The sequence below is a fragment of the Mauremys mutica genome, chromosome 4, assembly GCF_020497125.1.
Source record: "Mauremys mutica isolate MM-2020 ecotype Southern chromosome 4, ASM2049712v1, whole genome shotgun sequence".
Taxonomy (NCBI): Eukaryota; Metazoa; Chordata; order Testudines; family Geoemydidae; genus Mauremys; species Mauremys mutica.
In genome coordinates, this window is record NC_059075.1 from 148,548,037 (window position 1) to 148,567,573 (window position 19,537).

Sequence of the window (19,537 nt, forward strand, 5' to 3'; positions counted from 1 at the left end):
AGCTGGGAGCAAAGTAGGAACAGCTTCAGCCATTACTCGGTATCCCCAGTGTGCCCGGGGGCCTCCAGCTGCACAAGGGGGAGGGGAGGGGCAGGACGATGTGCGAAGCGTCACTTTCTCTAAAGTGAACAGCGCCAAGGGGTGAAGCGGCGGGGACAGGACTGCGCCGAGGCTCTGCAGACCCGGAATCCGAGCGGGGGGGGGCGGGGTTTAAATGCCCGACCAGTGTATTGCTCCTCCTGCAGCAGCGCCCTGCACCGGGGCTTTAGGGCCAGAGCCCTGGGAAGCGGCTTAGGCGCTGCACACTCCCAGCCCGGCGGCAAATTCCGCCCCGCTGGCTGGGGGGGCGGGGAGGGGGCGGTGCCTCTTCCTCTGCTTTTAAGGCACCGGGGGCAAGTGACTCAGCACGTTCCTGGCTCCCTTTGACCCGCGCAGGCTCCGTCTGGCTCCGCAGCTGCAGAGAGAGAGACCGAGAGTGAGTCCGAGGAACCCTGGTGCCCCCCCCGCCCGCCCCCGCCGCGTCCCGGACCCCGCTAACTCCGCTCCCTTCTCTGTTCTCTCCGCAGTGCCCGGACCCGTCACCATCACCTACTTCCCCGTGCGCGGTGAGTGATGGGGGGCGCAGCCAGCCGGGGGGGCCGGTCTCGATACTGATCTGCAGCCCCTGCTGCCCCCCAGCCCTGCTGGTGCCCCGCACTCCCGACCTGCAGCCCCTGCTACCCCAGCCCTGGGCTCTCCCCCTGCCCTCCAGCCCTGCCGGTGCCCCTCACTCCCGATCCGCAGACCCTGCTATGCCAGCCCTGGGCTTCCCCCCCCGCTGCCCAGCTCCACCAGTGCCCCTCATTCCTGACCCACAGCCCCACCCATCCCAGCCCTGGGCTCCCCACCCCCAGCCCTGCCGGTGCCCCTCACTCCCGATCCGCAGCCCCTGCCAGCCCAGCCCTGGGCTTCCCCCCCCCCCCGTGCCCAGCTCCACCAGTGCCCCTCATTCCTGACCCACAGCCCCACCCATCCCAGCCCTGGGCTCCCCACCCCCAGCCCTGCCGGTGCCCCTCACTCCCGATCCGCAGCCCCTGCCAGCCCAGCCCTGGGCTCGCCCGACAACCCCCGTCCCTTCTAGCTCTACTGGTGCCCTGGGTGCAGAGAGCAGCACTGGCCAGGGGTGTCTGTGCTGCCTGATCTGTGCCCTGCGGGGGCCGGGCAGCGAGGGGGGCGTGGGGCAGGGGTGTCGATGACTCCGGGGGCTGGATGGCGAGAAGGATGGGGATGCCCGTGCCCTGGGGAGCTGCAGGGAGGATGGGACTGGAGGGGTCTGTCTGTGCCTGGGGGAGCTGCTGGGAGGCTGGGGGCACCAGAAGGGTCTATCTGTGCCCGGGGGTAGCCAGTGAGGATCTGTCCGTCCCAGGGCGCTGTGAGGCTGTGCGGATGCTGCTGGCCGACCAGGGGAAGGAGTGGCAGGAGGATGTAGTGACCATAGATCTGTGGCAGAAGGGAGAGCTCAAGAAATCCTGTGTGAGTGAAACCCGTGGGGGTGACTGGCACTGAGTGGCAGGGCAGGGCCCCTGAGTGGAGTGGGGGAGGTTGGGGGAGTGACCCTGCGGGGATGGGGGAATCCCAGGGGAGGTGGGGGGCATGACACCATGATGGGTGGGGGGCATATCTGGGGAGATCGTGGCTGTGACCCCATAGGGGTGGGGTGAGGGTACTGGGGGAGATGGCAAGTGTGGGGCAACCCTTGGGGAAGGTGGGAGGCATGATCCTGGGGTGGGATCCTCAGGGGAGATGGGGGCATGACCCTCTGGAGGGGTGAGGAGGGGGATCCCAGCAGAGGTTGGAGCACTGGTTCAGAGTCTCCTCCCCCAATGGCTTTCGGGCCCATCTTGATGTTGGCCCACTGAGGTGGCTGCTCTGCGGTGTGTGTGCGTCTATCTGTCCGTCCCGCGGCCTCACCGTGTCAGCCCAATCTGGGGCTTGTGACTCCTCACCCTTGTGCTCCCTGCAGCTGTTTGGGCAGCTGCCCAAGTTTCGGGATGGAGACTTGACCCTGTACCAGTCCAACGCCTTCCTGCGGCACCTGGCCAGGACCCATGGTACGGCTGGGGGAGGGAGGGACTGGGCAGCTGGGGGGAGCTGGGTGTAGGGGGGCTCCCTGTGCTGGCCACAGCTCTCCTCTGGCAGTGCTATATGGGAAGGAGCTTGGGGAGGCAGGGCTGGGTGTAGGGAGCAGGTGTGGGCAGGGGAATGGGATGGGGAGGTCTCCCTGGGCTGATAGCAGCTCTCACTCTGGCAGGGCTGTACGGAAAGGACCAGCGGGAGGCGGCGTTGCTGGACATGGTGAATGATGGGGTGGAAGATCTGCGCCTCAAATACATCCAGCTCATCTACCAGAACTACGTGAGCCAAGGCCAGAGGGGTGGCGTCAGGAGGGGGCAGCTCCAGCACTGGGGCATAGGCCTGCCTGGGGTGTTGGGAGTGGGCCCCATTGCAGTAAGGGCAGGGTCGTCTTTGGCAATAGGATGGGGAGTGAGGCTGTGGGTCCAGCATTGGGGAAAGGCCCCATTGTGGTGTGGGTGGTTCCAGTGCTAGGACAGGTCTGGGTGGGGGTGGGTCCAGGTGGGGCTGGGCCTGGTCGTGTTGGGGGTGGGTCCAGCACTAGGATGGGTTGTGGTGGGGGTGGGTTCCTGGGGGAGCGGCTGGGCCCTGACCTCTGTCTCCCGCAGGAGAGCGGTAAAGCGGCCTATGTGGAGGCACTGCCAGGGCAGCTGCGCCCCTTTGAGACCCTGCTGTCCCAGAACCGCGCTGGCCAGGCCTTCATCGTCGGAGATCAGGTGAGTGTGTTTGGGAGGGGGCTGTCTTCCCACTCCTGCCCCCCACAGTGGCTGGGGTATCTGTCCATCAGTCTCCTCCTCCCCAGGTCACCAGGGTCTCACTGTCCCTGGCCCCGAAACAGATGAGTCTCATCAGCTGCCTGGGGGCATGGCTATGGGCTGACTCCACCTCCTCTCCCCAGATCTCTTTTGCAGACTATAACCTGGTGGAGCTGCTGCGGAACCACCTGGTGCTGGCACCCGGCTGCCTGGCCTCCTGCCCTCTGCTGGCCGCTTACGTGGAGCGGGTGAGTGCCCGGCCCCACCTGCGCACCTTCCTGGAGTCAGCTGCCCACCGCGACCGGCCCATCAATGGCAACGGCAAGCAGTGACCCCCATGGATCAACGGAGCGGGCACTCCCCTGGCACAATAAACAGCTACCAGACCAGGCCCCTGTGTGTTGTTGGGGGGGGTGCGCACATGGTGGCCGGGGGGAGTTGGTGCTTAAAACCCCATTTCCAGTCCTGGAAGCAGACCCACACACGGCTCCAGCAGGTGCCTGCTGCCCAGAGCTCGAGGACCGTGCTGGGAGCTGGGTCCCGTGGGGCTGCTGTTGTGGGCAGCAGTGGAGCAGTGATACCCAGGCACATGGGCTACCTCTTCCCAGGGCCCCACTGCTACTCTGCTTGGTGGCTGTGCCTGAGATGGGGCATTGCCCTGTGACATGGTCAGGAGCCCCTGGGAGCAGTGCCCTGACCCAGAGGGGTGCCCACAACGTGCTCTGCATTTATCCTGCCCTGTTCCATCAGGCCAGGCTCTGCCGGGGGCAGGCTGTGTTGCCAGGTGCATGCCCACAAGCACGGAAACACCAACCTTTGAAGTATCACTAGAGGAGGTTTTGGAAACTGCTCTGTCTCACTGCACAGGGCACAGACCCCTCCCCTTCTCTAAGGGGGGGGTGGTCCTTGGTCACAGCCAGCCCAGAGGGATCTGAGCGGTGTGGTGTCCTTTCCTCTCCAACAGCCATATGGAAGGGGGTTGCCATGGCCATGGAACAGCTGCAGGAGCCTTCCATGGGGAGGGGATGCAGCCACCCAGAAGACTCCCCATGGGGACCCCAAGGTCAGGGGATCTTCACGGCCATGGGAAAAGGTGGAAGGATGAGCTGCTGCATGATAGGGCCAGGGACCATGCCAGCCCTGGGGAGGGTGCTAGGGGACTGAGAGGTGGGGAGGCCAGATGGACCCATTGACTCACCCACCCTGACCTCCTGTAGGGCACAAGGCGGAGACTCTCACGCAGGGCCGCCCAGAGGCCGTAGTAAAACCTGGCCTCCAGAACTGGACACAGCATCCCAATGTGGGTCTCCCCAGTGCCAGATGCAGAGGTAAATCCAACTCCCTGCTCCTGCTCACCGCTCCCCTGTTTATATAGCCCAGGGTTGCACCAGCCCTTTTTGCCACAGCATCGCACTGGGAGCGGACGACAAGACGTCTGGCCCTGTGATGATTTTGGGGCCTCATCTGGACAGGTGATGGTAAGAAGCTGTTGCTATGGAAAGCACAAATACCCTCCTGTCTGTGCCCCACCGGCTAGCAGAACTGCGTCCCAGCCCAGGACAATGGGGAATGCTCAGATCATAACAAGAGTGGCTAAGGGGGTTGCTGGACAAAGACACATCCTCCCTCCCTGGCTGTGCTGCGCTGGGGGCAGTGGGAAATTACCGAAAAGACTCAAGCGTTGGGGGGGGGGGTACATTAAACAGACCCCTGGGGAGCTGGGGCAAGATGCAGGAAGTTTGGGCGGGACGGAGGGTGCAGAGCAGACAGCCACGCGAGGGGAACTGAGTTGGGAGAGAATACGCCAAATGGCGGCAGACAAACTGCTCTGCAGCACAAGGGCCTGGCTGGCCCAGAGGACTTTGACCCCAGCCCAGGAATGTGCCCGAGTAGGGAGGATGCTGAGGCAGGGAAATGCTTGGCAAGGTTGTTGCCTTGCATGGGTCTGACTATTGTGCTGTTAAAGGGCAACCTTGGGGGAGACTCAAAGGGGCTGCGTGTGTCTCTGTTTCACGTACCGCAGGCCTCTGGGAACCCAGCCGGCTCACCCCTTCGGTGGAGTGCTGGGAGAGCGGGGTTGCCAGGCATCCGGTTTTCCACCCTAACGCCAAGTCGAAAAGGGACCCTGGCAGCTCCGGTCGGCACTGCTGACTGGGCTGTAAAAAGTCTGGTGAGTGGCGCAGCTCCCTGCCTGCCCTGGCTCCAGCGCGGCTCCTGGAAGCTGACAGCACGTCTGGCCCCTAGGCCCAAGGGTGATCAGGGAAGCTGCGCGCGCTGCCCCCACCCTGAGAGCCACCCCCACAGCTCCCATTGTTGGCCAATGGGAGCTGCAGGGGTGATGCCTGCAGGCATGGGCAGTGCACACCGTGCAGAGCCACCTGGCAGCACCTCCACGGAGGGGCTGGAGCTGGACATGCCGGCCGCTTGTGGGAGCAGCGCGGAGCCAGGGCAGCGCTGCCGAACGGGAGCCGCCTGAGGTAAGTGCTGCCAGGCCAGAGCCCACACCCCAAACTCCCTGCCCCAGGTTGGAACCTCCTCCCACACCCTAACTCCCTCCCAGACCCTGCACCCCCACCCCAGCCCCAAGTCGGAACCCCTTCACGTGTCCAAACTTCCTCCTGGGGCCCACACCCCTCATCCCCAGCACCACCCCAGAGCTCACACCCCCAGCTGGAGCCTGCGCCCTTTCCTGCACCCCAACCCCCTGCCCCAGCCTTGAGCCCACTCCCACACGCCAAAGCCCTTATCCCCAGCCCCACCCCAGAGCCTGCACCCCTAGCTGGAGCCCTCACCCCCTCCCAACCTAAAACCCCTGCCCCAGCCTGGAGCCCTCTCCCGCACCTTGAACTCCTCACCCCCAATGGGAGCCCTCACCCCCTCCCGTACCCCAACCCTCTGCCCCAGCCCAGTGAGGGTGGGGGACAGTGAGCAACAGAGGGAGGGGGGCTGGAGTGAGTGGGGGCGCAGCTTCAGAGAAGGGGTGAGGGAATGGACAGGTCCTCGGGAAAGGGGCAGGGCAGGGGGTGGGGCAAGAGTGTTCGGTTTTGTGCCATTAGAAACTTGGCAACCCTATAGGAGAGAGGGATTTAAGCTATGGGGTGGCGGGGGAAGGGTCAGTTCTGAGCCCAGGGGCTGGGCTCCTGGACAGGAGGGGGTGCTAGCCAGAGGGTCTTCACCCCAAGAGTCGGCCTAGGGACCCCCAGACTGAGACAGAGGCTTGAAACACCTGGAAACCCAGCAACAGGATCCCACCCCCAGCAGTCTAGTGAGCGGTGGAGAGAGGGTGCTTGTTTGAGACTCGTGCTACCCCTAAATCCTCTGCAGACTCTGCTCTCCAGGACCAGCCCCCCAGCCTGGAGGTGAGGGCTGCAGGCTTTGCTCATGCACAGGTGACTTTGCATCTGGCCATGTTAAAATGCATTTTGTTGGAATGCTCCCAGCTTACCAAGAGCTCCGGATGGCGCTGTCTGACTGCCCCGATCACCTCACTCTTTCCCACACCCCAGTGGTGCCAGCTGCCCAGCTCCTCAGCTGAGGTTTAATATTTGCTGCCGGGTCGATGGAAACATTAAGTAGGGTCCGGCCTAGCGCCGATCCTGGCATAAGCGCCTATTGGACGGTGATTCCCCATTGACCTCTCCTTTGAGTTCTCTCCATTAGCCACTTCTTAATCCATTTAACAGGGAGGTTAGCACAGCCAGATAGTGCTAATTAGTTAATCTGGAGCAGAAGGAATGCAAGGCTCTGGAGGAGAGCAGGAGAAGAGATGGGGAGGATTAGGGGGGATGGTAGAAGATTAGTGTGTCGGGGCTGGCAGAGGGAGATGGAAGGGAATTAGCACAGCCTGGCCAGGAGGTGGGGAGGGATATCTCATCAGGATATGTTCCCAGAGCCCTGGATTGTTATCTGCCCCAGCACCAGGCTGGCCCCGTACCTGCCAATGCCCACCCTGGTCCCCCTCCCCACGCAGAGGCAGCCCATGAAACAGAAGCTGCAATCAGCACTCCCAACCCCAGCCCACTTCACAGGGGCCATCCCACTCCATCGCCCAGCACTCTCCAGCTGTGGCCAGGCAGTGCCGGGATAAAACGCATAAACGAAGCTACAGTTTGGGCCCCACAATACGAGGGGCCTCTAAAAAAGAAAATACTGACTCCATTTCAGATTTTATCAAAATCGCTTGATTAATAAAGGAGATATGGGAAAAAGAAGATTCTCTCTAAATATAGACATTTTTGTTCAAATATGACAAAAATATACACATCTGGCTACACACCTACCCTTCCCCTTCCCCTTCGCTAATTTTTCATTATTGACAGGTAGGAGCCAGGGCTGAGAAAAGAATGATAATTGCACTTGTAAAATTACTATTTCTGCGAGTACGTCTGCTATCAGTCTCCTAAGGCAACGCTTTGTTAGACGCATAGACTCATAGACTTTAAGGTCAGAAGGGACCATTATGATCATCTAGTCCGACCTCCTGCACAATGCAGGCCACAGAATCTCACCCACCCACTCCTGTAACAAACCCCTAACCTATGTCTGAGTTATTGAAGTCCTTAAATTGTGGTTTGAAGACCTCAAGCTGCAGAGAATCCTCCAGCAAGTGACCCGTGCCCCATGCTGCAGAGGAAGGCGAAAAACCTCCAGGGTGAGCTGCTACTGGTAAAATTCTGACCGTGCCTTCATCACTTATTTAAATAAATAAATAATCTCACTGACGATCAATTCGGGAAAAAATGTGAGGTCGGAGATGGCAGTGTCGTGAAGCAACCCTGCCAAGCTCATGCTCGCCTGGGACTCGTCCTAGGAGTGACATCATGTACAGTGTCCCCCTTGGCTGGTAATAGCTGGAAGGCCACCATCTTTTGTTTACGGTCCAGCACACTCAGTTGGATAGTGCCTTCGCTCCTGTTTTTCTTTGTTTTCCTAAGTGTTAGCGTGTTCTTTCTTCTTTTGATCTGTACATACGGACAATTGTGTATTTTAGTGCACACTATCCGTGCTTCACATGATTGAGTTTGCAGGTGATTGTCTTATGGACTTGGGTCGAGTGGATCTTGAGGAGGATAAATCTGTGCTGGCTTCCCTCCGTCAGTTTTGGGAACCTTCACCGTGCCGACGAAAGGATAAATAGAGGGTTTTGAGAGAATTGAAGGAAGATATATGTATATATCAAAATAATCTGAGTTCTTGCTGAGCAAGTTATTTCAAAGTACATGCATATATGCTTTATTAAATCATAATATTTATTAAATATTCATTATATTTGCTTGAATATAGGCTAGTTTTTCTCACTTTCTCAATGCCTGTCTAGAGATTATCAGTCTTTTTTCTGGTAAATTCTTTCTTTCTCTTTTGCGCATATAGCTGGTTGACACTCTGTGTGTCCAAGGTGTTTACTCAAGATTAATTAGTGGTCCTGGGAGAGACAGAGGATAGAGAAGTGAATATGAAGAGAGATGTCTGCCTAGAAAAAATCCTGGGATTTTCTGCTTGGTGGGTTTGGAGCATGTAGGGTGACCAGATGTCCCGTTTTCATAGGGACAGTCCCGATATTTGGGGCTTTTTCTTATATAGGCTCCTATTACCCCCTCACCCCCGTCCTGATTTTTCACACTTGCTGTCTGGTCACCCTAGGCGCACACAAGATAATATTTTATCATAGGTAGTATGCGATGTAAAAATTCTTATATAGACTTATAAATGACATATCATATGCATATTACATTGTATTTTTATAGTACGGCAAAAGAAAATCCCAACAATTCATTGTTTTGTAGCGAAAGTTAACCCTAACCCTGCCTGGGGAGGCTCTGCCAATTCCAGATCTCTGTCCCCCTCTCTGCGGGGAGTCACGCGCAGTCTGGCTGCACTGCTCTGTCGTATATCCTACAGTCCTGTGTAAGATCCACCTGAGGGCCATGGGCAGCCCTCGCGCCACCACGACAGCAAGCTATCCCCTCCCAGTGCACACTGGGGCTGCCCCACTGAATGTACCCACATGCTCCCCTGGCCAGCTGTGCTGAAGTGGGGATTTTCTATAATACGTTGACCAATCCTCGGTGTGCCTCAGTTTCCCTCTGTACTGAGCACTGCTGCCCAGTGGGGAGTGGTTAAGCCTGCTCAGTGAGGGTGTGTCTCACCTTGCTCTCTGGGCCACAATGAATAGGTCATTAAGTAACTGGCTAGAATCTGCTGAAAGCGACCCCATATCAACGCAGAATCCCAGAATCCGAAAGAGACAATGGGAAGCCTCCCCACCCCCAGCTAGAACATTCATACCCAGCAATCAATGATCGAGAGGAAAGAGGTGCCCCCCTGTAGCAGGGTGCCCTGAAGGGGTTAAAGCAGCCCTGGAGAGGGCTGCAGCTGGGAAAAGGTAGGCTGATGGGGAAAGCAGCCACAGCTGTGGCCAGCTTAATCAGGGCCCAGCTGGCCCTTATAAGAGGGCTGAGGGCCAGAAGCAAAACACCCACTCTCTCTGTAGCTTTAAAGAGAGAAGGACCTGGCTACCTGGGAGTGGAGCAGGGTACCTGAGGTGGAGCAGTGCTGGGGAAGGGCAGAGGGAGCTGGGGAGCTCCAGCCTAGCAAAACCCCCACAGAGGGGTAGCCCAGAGATAGGCAGAGGCAGCTGGTCCGACCCCCCTTGCCGATGATGAGCGGTTCACAGACTGCAGTCTGCCCCAGTGAGCGGGGGCTAGAAGATGACTGGCAGTAGCCACTGAGGTGAGGTGGGTTTAGAGGGTTGGGGATTCCCCTGAGAGGGGAGACCCAGAGTGTGGGGGTACTGTGGTGGGCAAACCTCTGGGCAAAGGGCACTGGGGTCTGGGAGAGACACGGGGCCAGCGGCAGGCGAGACACTGGCCTGCAGAGGGCGCTCTGGGCTGGAAAGAGCTAATTCCTGAGACGTCCAGCAGGAGGCGCCGCAGCAGCGGTGAGTCTTTGCCCCGCCACACCACAGCAGGGAAGCTGATCAGACACCAGCTCGAGAACAAAGGGCTGAGAGGCGACATTAGAGACACAAAGTGGGGAAGGCAATATCTTTTATTGGACCAACTTTTGCTGGTGAGAAAGATGAGCTTTTGAGCTACACTGAACTCTTCTTCAGGTCTGTGATGCTGTTGGGGTGTTGTGCAGCATGGTTTCTCCCAGAGGTGGTGTCCCGTGGGTTGTGGAGTTGGTTCCAGTTTTTGGTTTTGTGGTGGATGTGTTGTCAGGTTTTGTGACAGGTGTGTTGCGTTTCTTGCGTGATTTCCAGGTAAGTTTCCTGATTGTTTTCTTTGGGTCCCGAACATTTACCCTGTTATTTTTCACCCCACATCCTAACCCCCTCAAGGCTGAGCCAATAGATCCAGGCTCCCAGTGCCCTGGGTTTTTCTTTGCAGTGTAAACATACTCTAGGAGTCTATCTCTGTTGGACTTGCTGGGCACAGCTCACAGTGTGAAGGAGGCATGGTGAAGCCCAGAGGCTCAGTCTCAGAGGCAGGGAGGCCGCATGACCTACCCTGAAGGAAGAATGGGACCCCTTGGAGGTCTGGCACACTGAAGGGCTCCTTCAAGAGAGTGTGGAAAAGCTGGGGCCTAGCACAGAGCCTGTGGATCTGTGTTAGAGGTGGGATACTGAATGCACCAGTGGTATTTTTGCAGTAAGTGACTTGCAGCAGGAAAACAAGGTTAGTCAAAGGAAAATGGCATCTAACCAGCTCCCTCAGAGGAGAAGCACAGAACTGGTCAGGAAGAGAGGGATAAGTGTTGGAAAGTTCAACGAGACGCAATTGATTGCATGGCGGAGAAGCTTGATTGGACCAAGAAGCAGGGTCCAGACTCGGGCTGGGTTCCCAGAGAGTCTGAGAACAACAGAAGTTGCTGCAGCAAGGCACGCTTGCGAGCCTGTTCTCCTTGCAGCAGGGTGTGCTCAAGACCCAGTTCCCCTTCGGGAGTTGGAGCTGAGAGTGAAGGAGCTTCAGTTAGAGAGACAGAAATTAGGGGCAGGCCTACATTTAAATCGCTGCAGCTGCGCCGCTGTAGCGCTTCAGTGTAGACACTACCTACCCCAACAGGAGAAGGACCCCTCCTATCAGCCAAGGTGTAGTCCACCACCGTGAGAGTCAGGTGGACGGGAGAATTCTCCTATCGATGTAGTGCTGTCTATCCTGGGCATACGCTGTCCACACTGAAAAATCCACACCCCTGAGTGACGCAGTTAAACCAACCTGATTTCCTAAAACCTGGCCTGGATGACTGTGAGAGGCAGTGAAAACATGAGGAAGAACAATGGAAAAAGCAGAGAAAGCATGAGCTGGAGACGGAGAAATGGAGGGGTAAGTGGATCCACACAGGAGTAAATGGTGAAGGACCATGGGTTACCTATTCCACAGGGAGCTAGATACCAAAGTGTTGCCCCAGTTGGGGCGTGGGGGAAGTATAGATGCCAACCTCACTGCCTTTGAGAAGGGTTGCAATTTGAACCTGGCTGACCCTGCAGACGGACTCTGCTGTCTCACCCCCATACTCAGTCCCCCAAAGCCACAGAGCCGTACAGCCAGATGGACGGCGTTAATACTGGGGATTGGAAACTGTTCAAAAAGGCTCCACTGCTTATGTTTGACCTGACACCTGAGGCTTATATGAAAGGGTTTCGGGGTGTGCAAAAAACCCAGGTGTGACCTAAATGGAAGCCGCCCGCCTGCTGGGGGAATTCTACCTCCACAGCCGGGGTAAAGGTGCAGGCATCACCGTGCTGGGGGATTTGTATAACCTGGGTGGGTTGGAACAACTCTCTGCGCTATCTCCCCAGGAGCGTAAAACCTGGTTAGTGAACAGAAAACCTAGAGAGCTGCATAGCACAGGCTGGGAAGGGGGGGCTGATGCATTTATGGGCAATAGGTCTGGGTATGAAAAGAGACCCAAAGGGGACTGACCTAAGCAAAGGGGATTCGTTAAAGCCAAAGTAGAGGGAGCAGCCAGCTCCATTAGACCCCTGCCAAGGGATTGCAAGGATTTGAGGGGTAGTATATGTAGACAAATGGGGCATAAGTAGGGAAACTGCCTGTGGCCGGAGGAAATAGGGTTTGCCCAGGACAGAGGGGCTAACTCCTCTTCTGCCTAGCCAGGAGGGCAGCCTGTAGCTCAGCTTCAAAGAGTGAACATCCCAGGTACCACTGCCCTGTTATACTCTCAGACTCGTGTGACCCCCAGGTGACAGGTGGTACTTCATGGGAAGACATTCATGGGTTGGAGAGATTCTGGGATGGAGAGAACCCTCATCAACCCCTGTGTGGTGAAACCCCATCAAATGCTGAAAGGAAGGGCAACCTGGTTCCACATGTGAAGCCACGTGCCCTGCCTATGACTCCGATCTCAGGGCAGACACAGGAAAGATCGGGATGGCTGGTAGCTGGGGTTCTCCAGGACGTCAGCTTTGGCCTCCTCCTTGGGAATGACTGTATCACTTTTAAGACAAAATCCAGTCTTTTCCTGTAACAGCCAAGAGTTTGAACCAAGTTAACCAGAAGGCTCAGACCGGAGGTGTCAGTGAAAAGGCAAATAGCTCCGCTGCCAGGGAACAGGATTCCCCCCCACCCCATGCCTGTAACACTAAGGAAAGGCTGCTAAGCTCAGCACATCTGTCTACCTGTCAGCAGGCCCCTGTATCTGAGTGGGGCTGAGGAACATCCCCCACAATCTCCACAGGGGACATGTGAGTCACGCGCGCTCTGGCAGAACTTCCCTGAGGCTGTGGCCAAGGGAGCCAGCTCGCAGCCTGCTCTCCCTGGGGAAACAGAGTCACAGCTGAACCTGATGGGAGCTGAGACCCCAGCTGAGTGTGGGCCGACATGGGCAGGGCAGGAAGACGCTAGGCAGGTTTGTCCTCTCCAGGGGGGAGAGAAGTTCAAAGAAGGGTAAAGCAGCCCAATGGCTGCAACTATTAACAGAGACACCTTGTCAGTGGGTGGCCAGGGCCATGGTGGGTTATTTTAACCAAGAGGCCTCAAATTACAGCCCGCCAGCATGGCGGGGGGGAGGGCAAGAGGGGTCTCTGTCTTGGGGGCAACGGCAACAGGTTAGACCCAAAAGGGAAAATGGATTCCTGGCATACACACAGCTCTGGGATTGGGATACAGCTCTGTTGTAAAGTGTCGAAGGCTGGAATGTCGTTACCTTAGGAAGGCTGTTCAGGCTGCCCAGTGCATCTCTCCTTGGAGCTCCCATGTTATAGTACGAGCAGCAGATCAGGCAGCCTGCTCGTTCAGCAGATCTCAAGGGTTACTCATGAAGAAAGACCACCAGCACGGTGCAGTGACAAAGACACCCAGTGAGGTTTATTGCCCTCAGGACACCGTTTTAGTGGCCTGGCTCCATGGGTACAGGTACATTAACACATGAGTGCCCAGGGGCAAGGAGTAGCTCAGTCATCAGTGGGAATCTCTGCTGTCTCCATGGCAACATGAAGAGTTAAGGTCAGGGAACCCAACAGTTATAGACTGAGACAAACAACTGGGATAAACACCTTATGTACCACCTTACGTGTCTGTTACCTCCCCTTGCTCCTCATATCTGGGACCAAAACACCCTAATTCGTTATTTTGTCACACCATCTTATCTTGCACTAGATTGGGCTGTACCTGTACTAGCTGGACTATATTTACATAAGCAGCAAAGAGTCCTGTGCCACCTTATAGACTAACAGACGTATTGGAGCATGAGCTTTCGTGGGTGAATACCCACTTCGTCGGATGCACCCACGAAAGCTCATGCTCCAATACGTCTGTTAGTCTATAAGGTGCCACAGGACTCTTTGCTGCTTTTACAGATCCAGACTAACACGGCTCCCCCTCTGATACTTGATATATTTACATAGATATCTAGTGCCTAGTATTAGGTCTTTTTCTTAGATGGGATCCTCTTCCCCCCGCCCCCTCGATTTTTCACACTTGCTGTCTGGTCACCCTAGGTGAACACCCTCTTCCCCCGCAAGTGTCAGTGGTGAAAAACTGTGGTGAGTTTTCACAAACCGGAAGAGGGTCTGGCTGACATGACCCGCCCCCCCGTTCTGTCACTCAGGGCGCTCAGTTTGTCAAGCGGACCCGGCGCCACGTGTCCGTGCGACCCTGGTCCCCGGGCGCTGGGCGGAGACTAACCAACCCCAGCGCGCGCCGGGCTGCAGGGTGCAGAGCGGCCTGGCCAATGAGCGGCCGGAGGCGAGGCGAGAGCGCGCGGCCGGCGCGAGTCAATGCTCAGGGCGCGGTTTATTGGGCTCCCCCAGCCCCGCCCCCGGACTACGGCTCCCAGCAGGCTCCGCGCGCCGGGGCGCCTCACCTGCGGGGACGTGACGCCCGGCCCGACGCGCCGGAAGTGGGGCCCGGCGCCGTGACGTTATTTGCGCGCGACGCCGCCTGCCCCCCGGGCTGGGTGAAGGTGACGGCTCGGAGCGCGCGGCCCGGACAGACCCGATCCCCGGCGCCGCCTGCCCGCCATGGCCGCGCGGCAGCTGCTGAGCCCCCGCGGGGCTGCCGCCCTGCGCCGCTTCTCGGCCGCCGCCGGCTCGGTGAGTGGGGGGCGGGGCCTGGGGCCTTCCTCTCCCCGCCCCCCCCGGGCGATGACTCTGGAGCCGAGTGACGCCGGCCCCGCCCCTGCACCCGCCGGGCCCGGGCCCCATCCCGAGCCTGCCCCCCAGCAGCAGTGTCAGAGCCCGGAATAGAACCCAGGTCGCCCAAGTCCCAGCCAGTGCTCTAGCCACTAAGCCACACTGTCACTCATTAGAAAAATCAGAGACTATCAGGGTTGGAAGGGACCTCAGGAGGTATCTAGTCTAACCCCCTGCTCAAAGCAGGGCCGATCCCCGGATAGATTTTTGCCCCAGTTCCCTAAATGGCCCCCTCAAGGATTTAACTCATAACCCTGGGTTTAGCAGGCCAATGCTCAAACCACTGAGCTCTCCCCCATTACATTGTCCCTCCTGTGCCGCCACTGGGTGCCAGGGCTGCTCTGGGTAGGATTGGGGTAGGGTGACCAGACAGCAAGTGTGAAAAATCGGGCTGGGGCTGGGGGGGTAATAGGAGCCTATATTAAAAAAAGACCCGAAAATCAGGACTGTCCCTATAAAATCGGGACATCTGGTCATCCTAGATTGGGGTAGTGCTGGGGAGTGTGTGTGGGGGGTATAGTCCCAGGTTAATGTCTGCCCATGAGGGAGCGGTGCTGTTTGCTGTGGGGCTGGTACCAACTCACCTTGGCAATGTGTCTTCTGCAGACAGCGCCTAAGAAAACCCAGTTTGGTTCTTTGAAGGACGAGGACCGGATCTTCACAAATCTCTACGGACGCCATGACTGGAGGTGAGGTCCAAACTGCACAGCCTGTAATGTGACTCCTCACTCCAGGACATCCTGGACCTCCACGGAGGTAAAAGAGCCTGTATCTGACGAAGTGGGTATTCACCCACGAAAGCTCATGCTCCAATACGTCTGTTAGTCTATAAGGTGCCACAGAACTCTTTGTTCCTTGTATCTGCTTGGTTTGTGCTCTAGGCTTGGTACTGCTGATCCCCATAATGTAACCAGCTGTTTTGCCTTCTCTCTTGTCCAGGCTGAAGGGGGCTCTGAGCCGGGGTGACTGGTACAAAACCAAGGAGATCCTGCTGAAGGGGGTCGACTGGATCTTGAACGAGATCAAGACCTCGGGCCTGCGAGGTCGGGGCGGGGCTGGCTTCCCCACAGGCCTCAAATGGAGCTTCATGAACAAACCTTCAGATGGCAGGTGGGGGGCAGGGCTGCTACTGTTGGGCCCTCTACAGCATGGGGTGGACTATGGCTCAGGGCGATACAGCTCCTTCTCCGAGTCCGACACATCCCTGTGGGGCAGGGCTTGGGGGATGGGCAGTGCTGGGGGCCTGCCTAGAACCCAGACATCCTGGCTACAAGCCCCCCCCGCACTAACAAGTATTCCCAGAATACCTCTGCTCTGGGGACAGTCCCATTGCAGGGCATGGGGCTGCTGAGCTGCAGTGTGTCTGGGCCCCATTGGCTCCCTGGGGTGGGGACAGCTGGCCGTGCTGGCCAAACGGGCTTTCCTCGCCAGCAGCAAGGTGGCGGAGCTGGGTCTGCCAGGGGCTGGTAGCTCACACGGGGAGGGCTGCTGCGGTCGCTCTGATGGGGTCTGTGTTCCAGGCCCAAGTACCTGGTGGTGAACGCGGATGAAGGGGAGCCAGGCACCTGTAAGGACCGTGAGATCATGCGCCATGACCCACACAAGCTGGTGGAGGGCTGCCTGGTGGCAGGGCGCTCCATGGGGGCCCGGGCTGCCTACATCTACATCCGTGGGGAGTTCTACAATGAAGCCTCCAACCTTCAGGTAAGCAGGAGCTATAGGGGGAGCAGGTGCACTGACCCACAGAGCCTGAGGGGTGGGGGCAGCAGCTGCCATTTCCCCGTGTGGCACAGAGGGCAGGGCTGGGGTTGTGATGGCAGGAGCAGCTGCTCTGACCGGTCTCTCTGCAGGGCACAGAGGGCAGGGCAGGGAGCCAGGCTAGGCGGGTGTGGAGCGGCAGGGCCGGGGGAGCAGCTGTGCTGACCTGTCTCCCTGCAGGTGGCGATCCGCGAGGCCTATGAGGCCGGTCTGCTGGGCAAAGACGCCTGCGGCTCAGGCTACGACTTCGACGTGTTTGTGGTGAGGGGCGCCGGGGCCTACATCTGTGGGGAGGAGACAGCGCTGATCGAATCCATCGAGGGCAAGCAGGGCAAGCCACGCCTCAAACCGCCCTTCCCGGCAGACGTTGGTATGACCCACTGGGGAACTGTGCTGTTGCGGGGGAGATGGGGGGTGCCTTAGTGGGGGTTCGCTTGCCCTCTTTAGGGGACTGAGGGATTGTGGGGTGTTCTAGCTGGGTCCCCCTGCCCTGCAGCTTGTGGGGTGGGGGGCTCACACTGTTTCGGGGGTACCAGTACCCCCAGCCGTCTGTGTCCACGTCACTGCCCTCTCCTTCCCAGGCGTGTTCGGCTGCCCCACTACCGTGGCCAACGTGGAGACGGTGGCTGTGGCACCCACCATCTGCCGGCGCGGGGGAGCCTGGTTTGCCAGCTTCGGGCGCGAACGCAACTCGGGCACCAAGCTCTTCAACATCTCCGGGCACGTGAACACACCCTGCACCGTGGAGGAGGAGATGTCGGTGCCGCTCAAGGAGCTGATCGAGAAGCATGCGGGTGAGATGCGAAACCCCGGCCCCCCCGACTGCTGGGTGAGCAGCAGTGCTGGACACTCCCCTCCTCCCCCACTTGGCTTCGTAGGCCACTTCGTCTCAGGGCTGCCCCACAGGTCTAGCTCCAGCTGTTGTGGCTGGGGGTGGCTCACCCTACAAAAGTAAGGCTGGGGGGACAGGTGCTGGCCAGCAAACTCTGCTTGTGGCCTGTGCAGAGGGGCTGATCCGTCACTTCCACCCAGAGCCTGGAGTAGCAGGTCGCACTAGGAGGAGGCTTGGGGGGATGGGGACAGCACTGGGCATCATGGATCTGGTTTGCTATGGGGAGGGGGAGTGCCTAGGCCTAACCCTGCCCTCTCTGTGCAGGAGGTGTGTGTGGGGGCTGGGACAACCTCTTGGCGGTGATCCCAGGAGGCTCCTCTACCCCCCTCATCCCCAAATCGGTGTGTGAGACGGTGCCCATGGACTTTGATGGGCTGGTACAGGCGCAGACCGGGCTCGGCACAGCTGCTGTCATCGTCATGGACAAATCGGTAAGGCCCCTGGGCTGCCCGGACCCTGTGGCACGCCCCCCTGTCAGCCGGCCTGGCTCCTACAGCATGGCACTCACCCTCTCCTCCTCCCCCAGACAGACATTGTCCGAGCCATCGCCCGCCTCATTGAGTTCTACAAGCACGAAAGCTGTGGGCAGTGCACCCCCTGCAGGGAGGGTGAGTGCTGGGAGCTGGGCTGCTGCTGATCTGGGTGCGGCTGGGGGAGATACGCCAGACTGCCCATTGGTGGGGGAGGAGGATGCTGGGGTCACTGGGGGTAGGATGGGGGAGGGAGGATGTCCAACTAGCTGGGACCATGTGTGGAATTGGGGGTGAGGATGCTGGACTGGCTTGATCCGTGGTGTGGGGGGATGATGCCCAGCTCTCAGGGCCTGTGGGTGGGATCGGGGGAGGGCAGCTCTGTGGATGCAGCCTCTCCCCCTGGCGTGCGGGCTGTGATTGGCTGTGGCACCCCCCCCCCCCAGGTGTGGATTGGATGAACAAGGTGATGTGGCGGTTCGTGCAAGGCAACGCACAGGCAGCCGAGATCGACGCACTCTGGGAGATCAGCAAGCAGATTGAGGGTCATACCATCTGCGCCCTGGGCGACGGGGCCGCCTGGCCTGTGCAGGTAGCGGGCGGCTGGGCACCAGGGCGGGGGGTGGCCTGGCAGAGGGGAGGGGTATGTGGGTAGATGGTGGGTGTGCTCATAAACTAGAAGGGCTGGGGGGGGAGCGGAGGGGCTCCTGCAGATGGGGGTACATCTAGGGGGCTGCTCTGTGTGTGTTGAGGGGTGGGTGGCAGATGCAGGATGGGGGTGGGGCACTACCTTCCCAGCCCTGCACACTCATTCCTTGCTTGCAGGGGCTGATCCGTCACTTCCGCCCAGAGCTGGAGCAGCGGATGCGGCGTCACGAGGAGACCCAGGCTCAGCAAGCGTCCGCGTGAGGGCTGGGTGCCGGGTGGTGGAGGGGGCCGGATCCCACCTCTCCATGCGTGGCCAGTGCCCCTCCCCCATGATGATGTGTGGGAGGGGACTGAGAACTTGACACATTGGCTGGGATCCGATGGGGGCAGCCCTTGGTGCCTCTGGGTGTTGATAGGTTTCTCTGGCGTGTGCGGGGCGGGTGACTTACCTGTGTGTATATTGGGGGTTTCTCTTGCATGAGGGGGAGACCCCCCCTGGCTGTGCTGTCTCCTCACCCTCCCCCGCTGGGTGAGCTCCCCAATAAACGTGCTGTGGTGGCAGCTGGTATCTCCTACCTGTGTGAACGCGCATCTGTGTAACGCCAGGGAGCAGCTGGGTGCTGAGCCACAAGCTGCCATCCCTCACGCGGCCGCCCCCTCCCTGCCAGGAGAGCGGCAGGTTGGGTTCCCTTATAGCTGTGGCGGTCTGGCTGTTCTTGGGGGTGATCTGGTACCAGCTGAGCTCTGATTGGGTCTCATTTGAAAGCCCAACCCGACACTTCCCCAAGCCTGAGCCAGCGCTGCTGCTGCTGCCTCCTTGTCCTGGGGGCTTCCTGTCCCCAGACCCTGTGTCTGTGATCTGTCTACGCTGCCTCCTGCCTGGGAGCTCGGTGTGGCAGCGGCCGTGTCCTGCTCCTGCCTGGGTTTGCAGTAGCGAGGTGCTGCGACTCATCGGCACGCTCACTCTGCAGCACAGGCAGTGCGGCAGCGACTGGCAGGCGGCTGCTGCTGTGCCAACCCCAAGGGCAGCAGGTGGTGGTCAGATCGGACCAGAGCCCATGGGGTTGGGCTGTTTTCTGATCTCACTTCATCCAGACCGGACCCTAGTGAACAGGTTGCAGTGCTGGGGGAGGGCAGGGTGTGTGGCTGGGGAGCGGCACTGCGAGCATGTGTGTCGGGGGGAAGAGCGGGGGCAGTGGGTGTGGGGGAGTGCATGCGGTGGGTGTGGGCGGGGCATCTACTGTGTCCGGTG

General features: G+C 59.0%; 2 protein-coding genes across 2 annotated transcripts; both read left to right on the plus strand.

Annotated features, from left to right (window-relative positions):
• Positions 1-357: 357 nt before the first annotated feature.
• On the plus strand, positions 358-3,258 carry GSTP1 (glutathione S-transferase pi 1). Its single transcript, XM_045015305.1, has 7 exons — positions 358-475; positions 567-605; positions 1,406-1,512; positions 2,003-2,090; positions 2,291-2,394; positions 2,721-2,828; positions 3,011-3,258. Coding segments are annotated over exons 1-7 (636 nt in total). The 5' UTR covers positions 358-474; the 3' UTR covers positions 3,200-3,258.
• Positions 3,259-14,235: 10,977 nt separating this feature from the next.
• On the plus strand, positions 14,236-18,858 carry NDUFV1 (NADH:ubiquinone oxidoreductase core subunit V1). Its single transcript, XM_045012161.1, has 10 exons — positions 14,236-14,418; positions 15,124-15,206; positions 15,457-15,627; positions 16,038-16,221; positions 16,456-16,645; positions 16,857-17,069; positions 17,432-17,598; positions 17,694-17,775; positions 18,084-18,229; positions 18,463-18,858. Exons 1-10 carry the CDS (start codon positions 14,347-14,349, stop codon positions 18,544-18,546), a joined length of 1,392 nt encoding a protein of 463 aa, XP_044868096.1. The 5' UTR covers positions 14,236-14,346; the 3' UTR covers positions 18,547-18,858.
• The last annotated feature ends 679 nt before the right edge of the window (positions 18,859-19,537 follow it).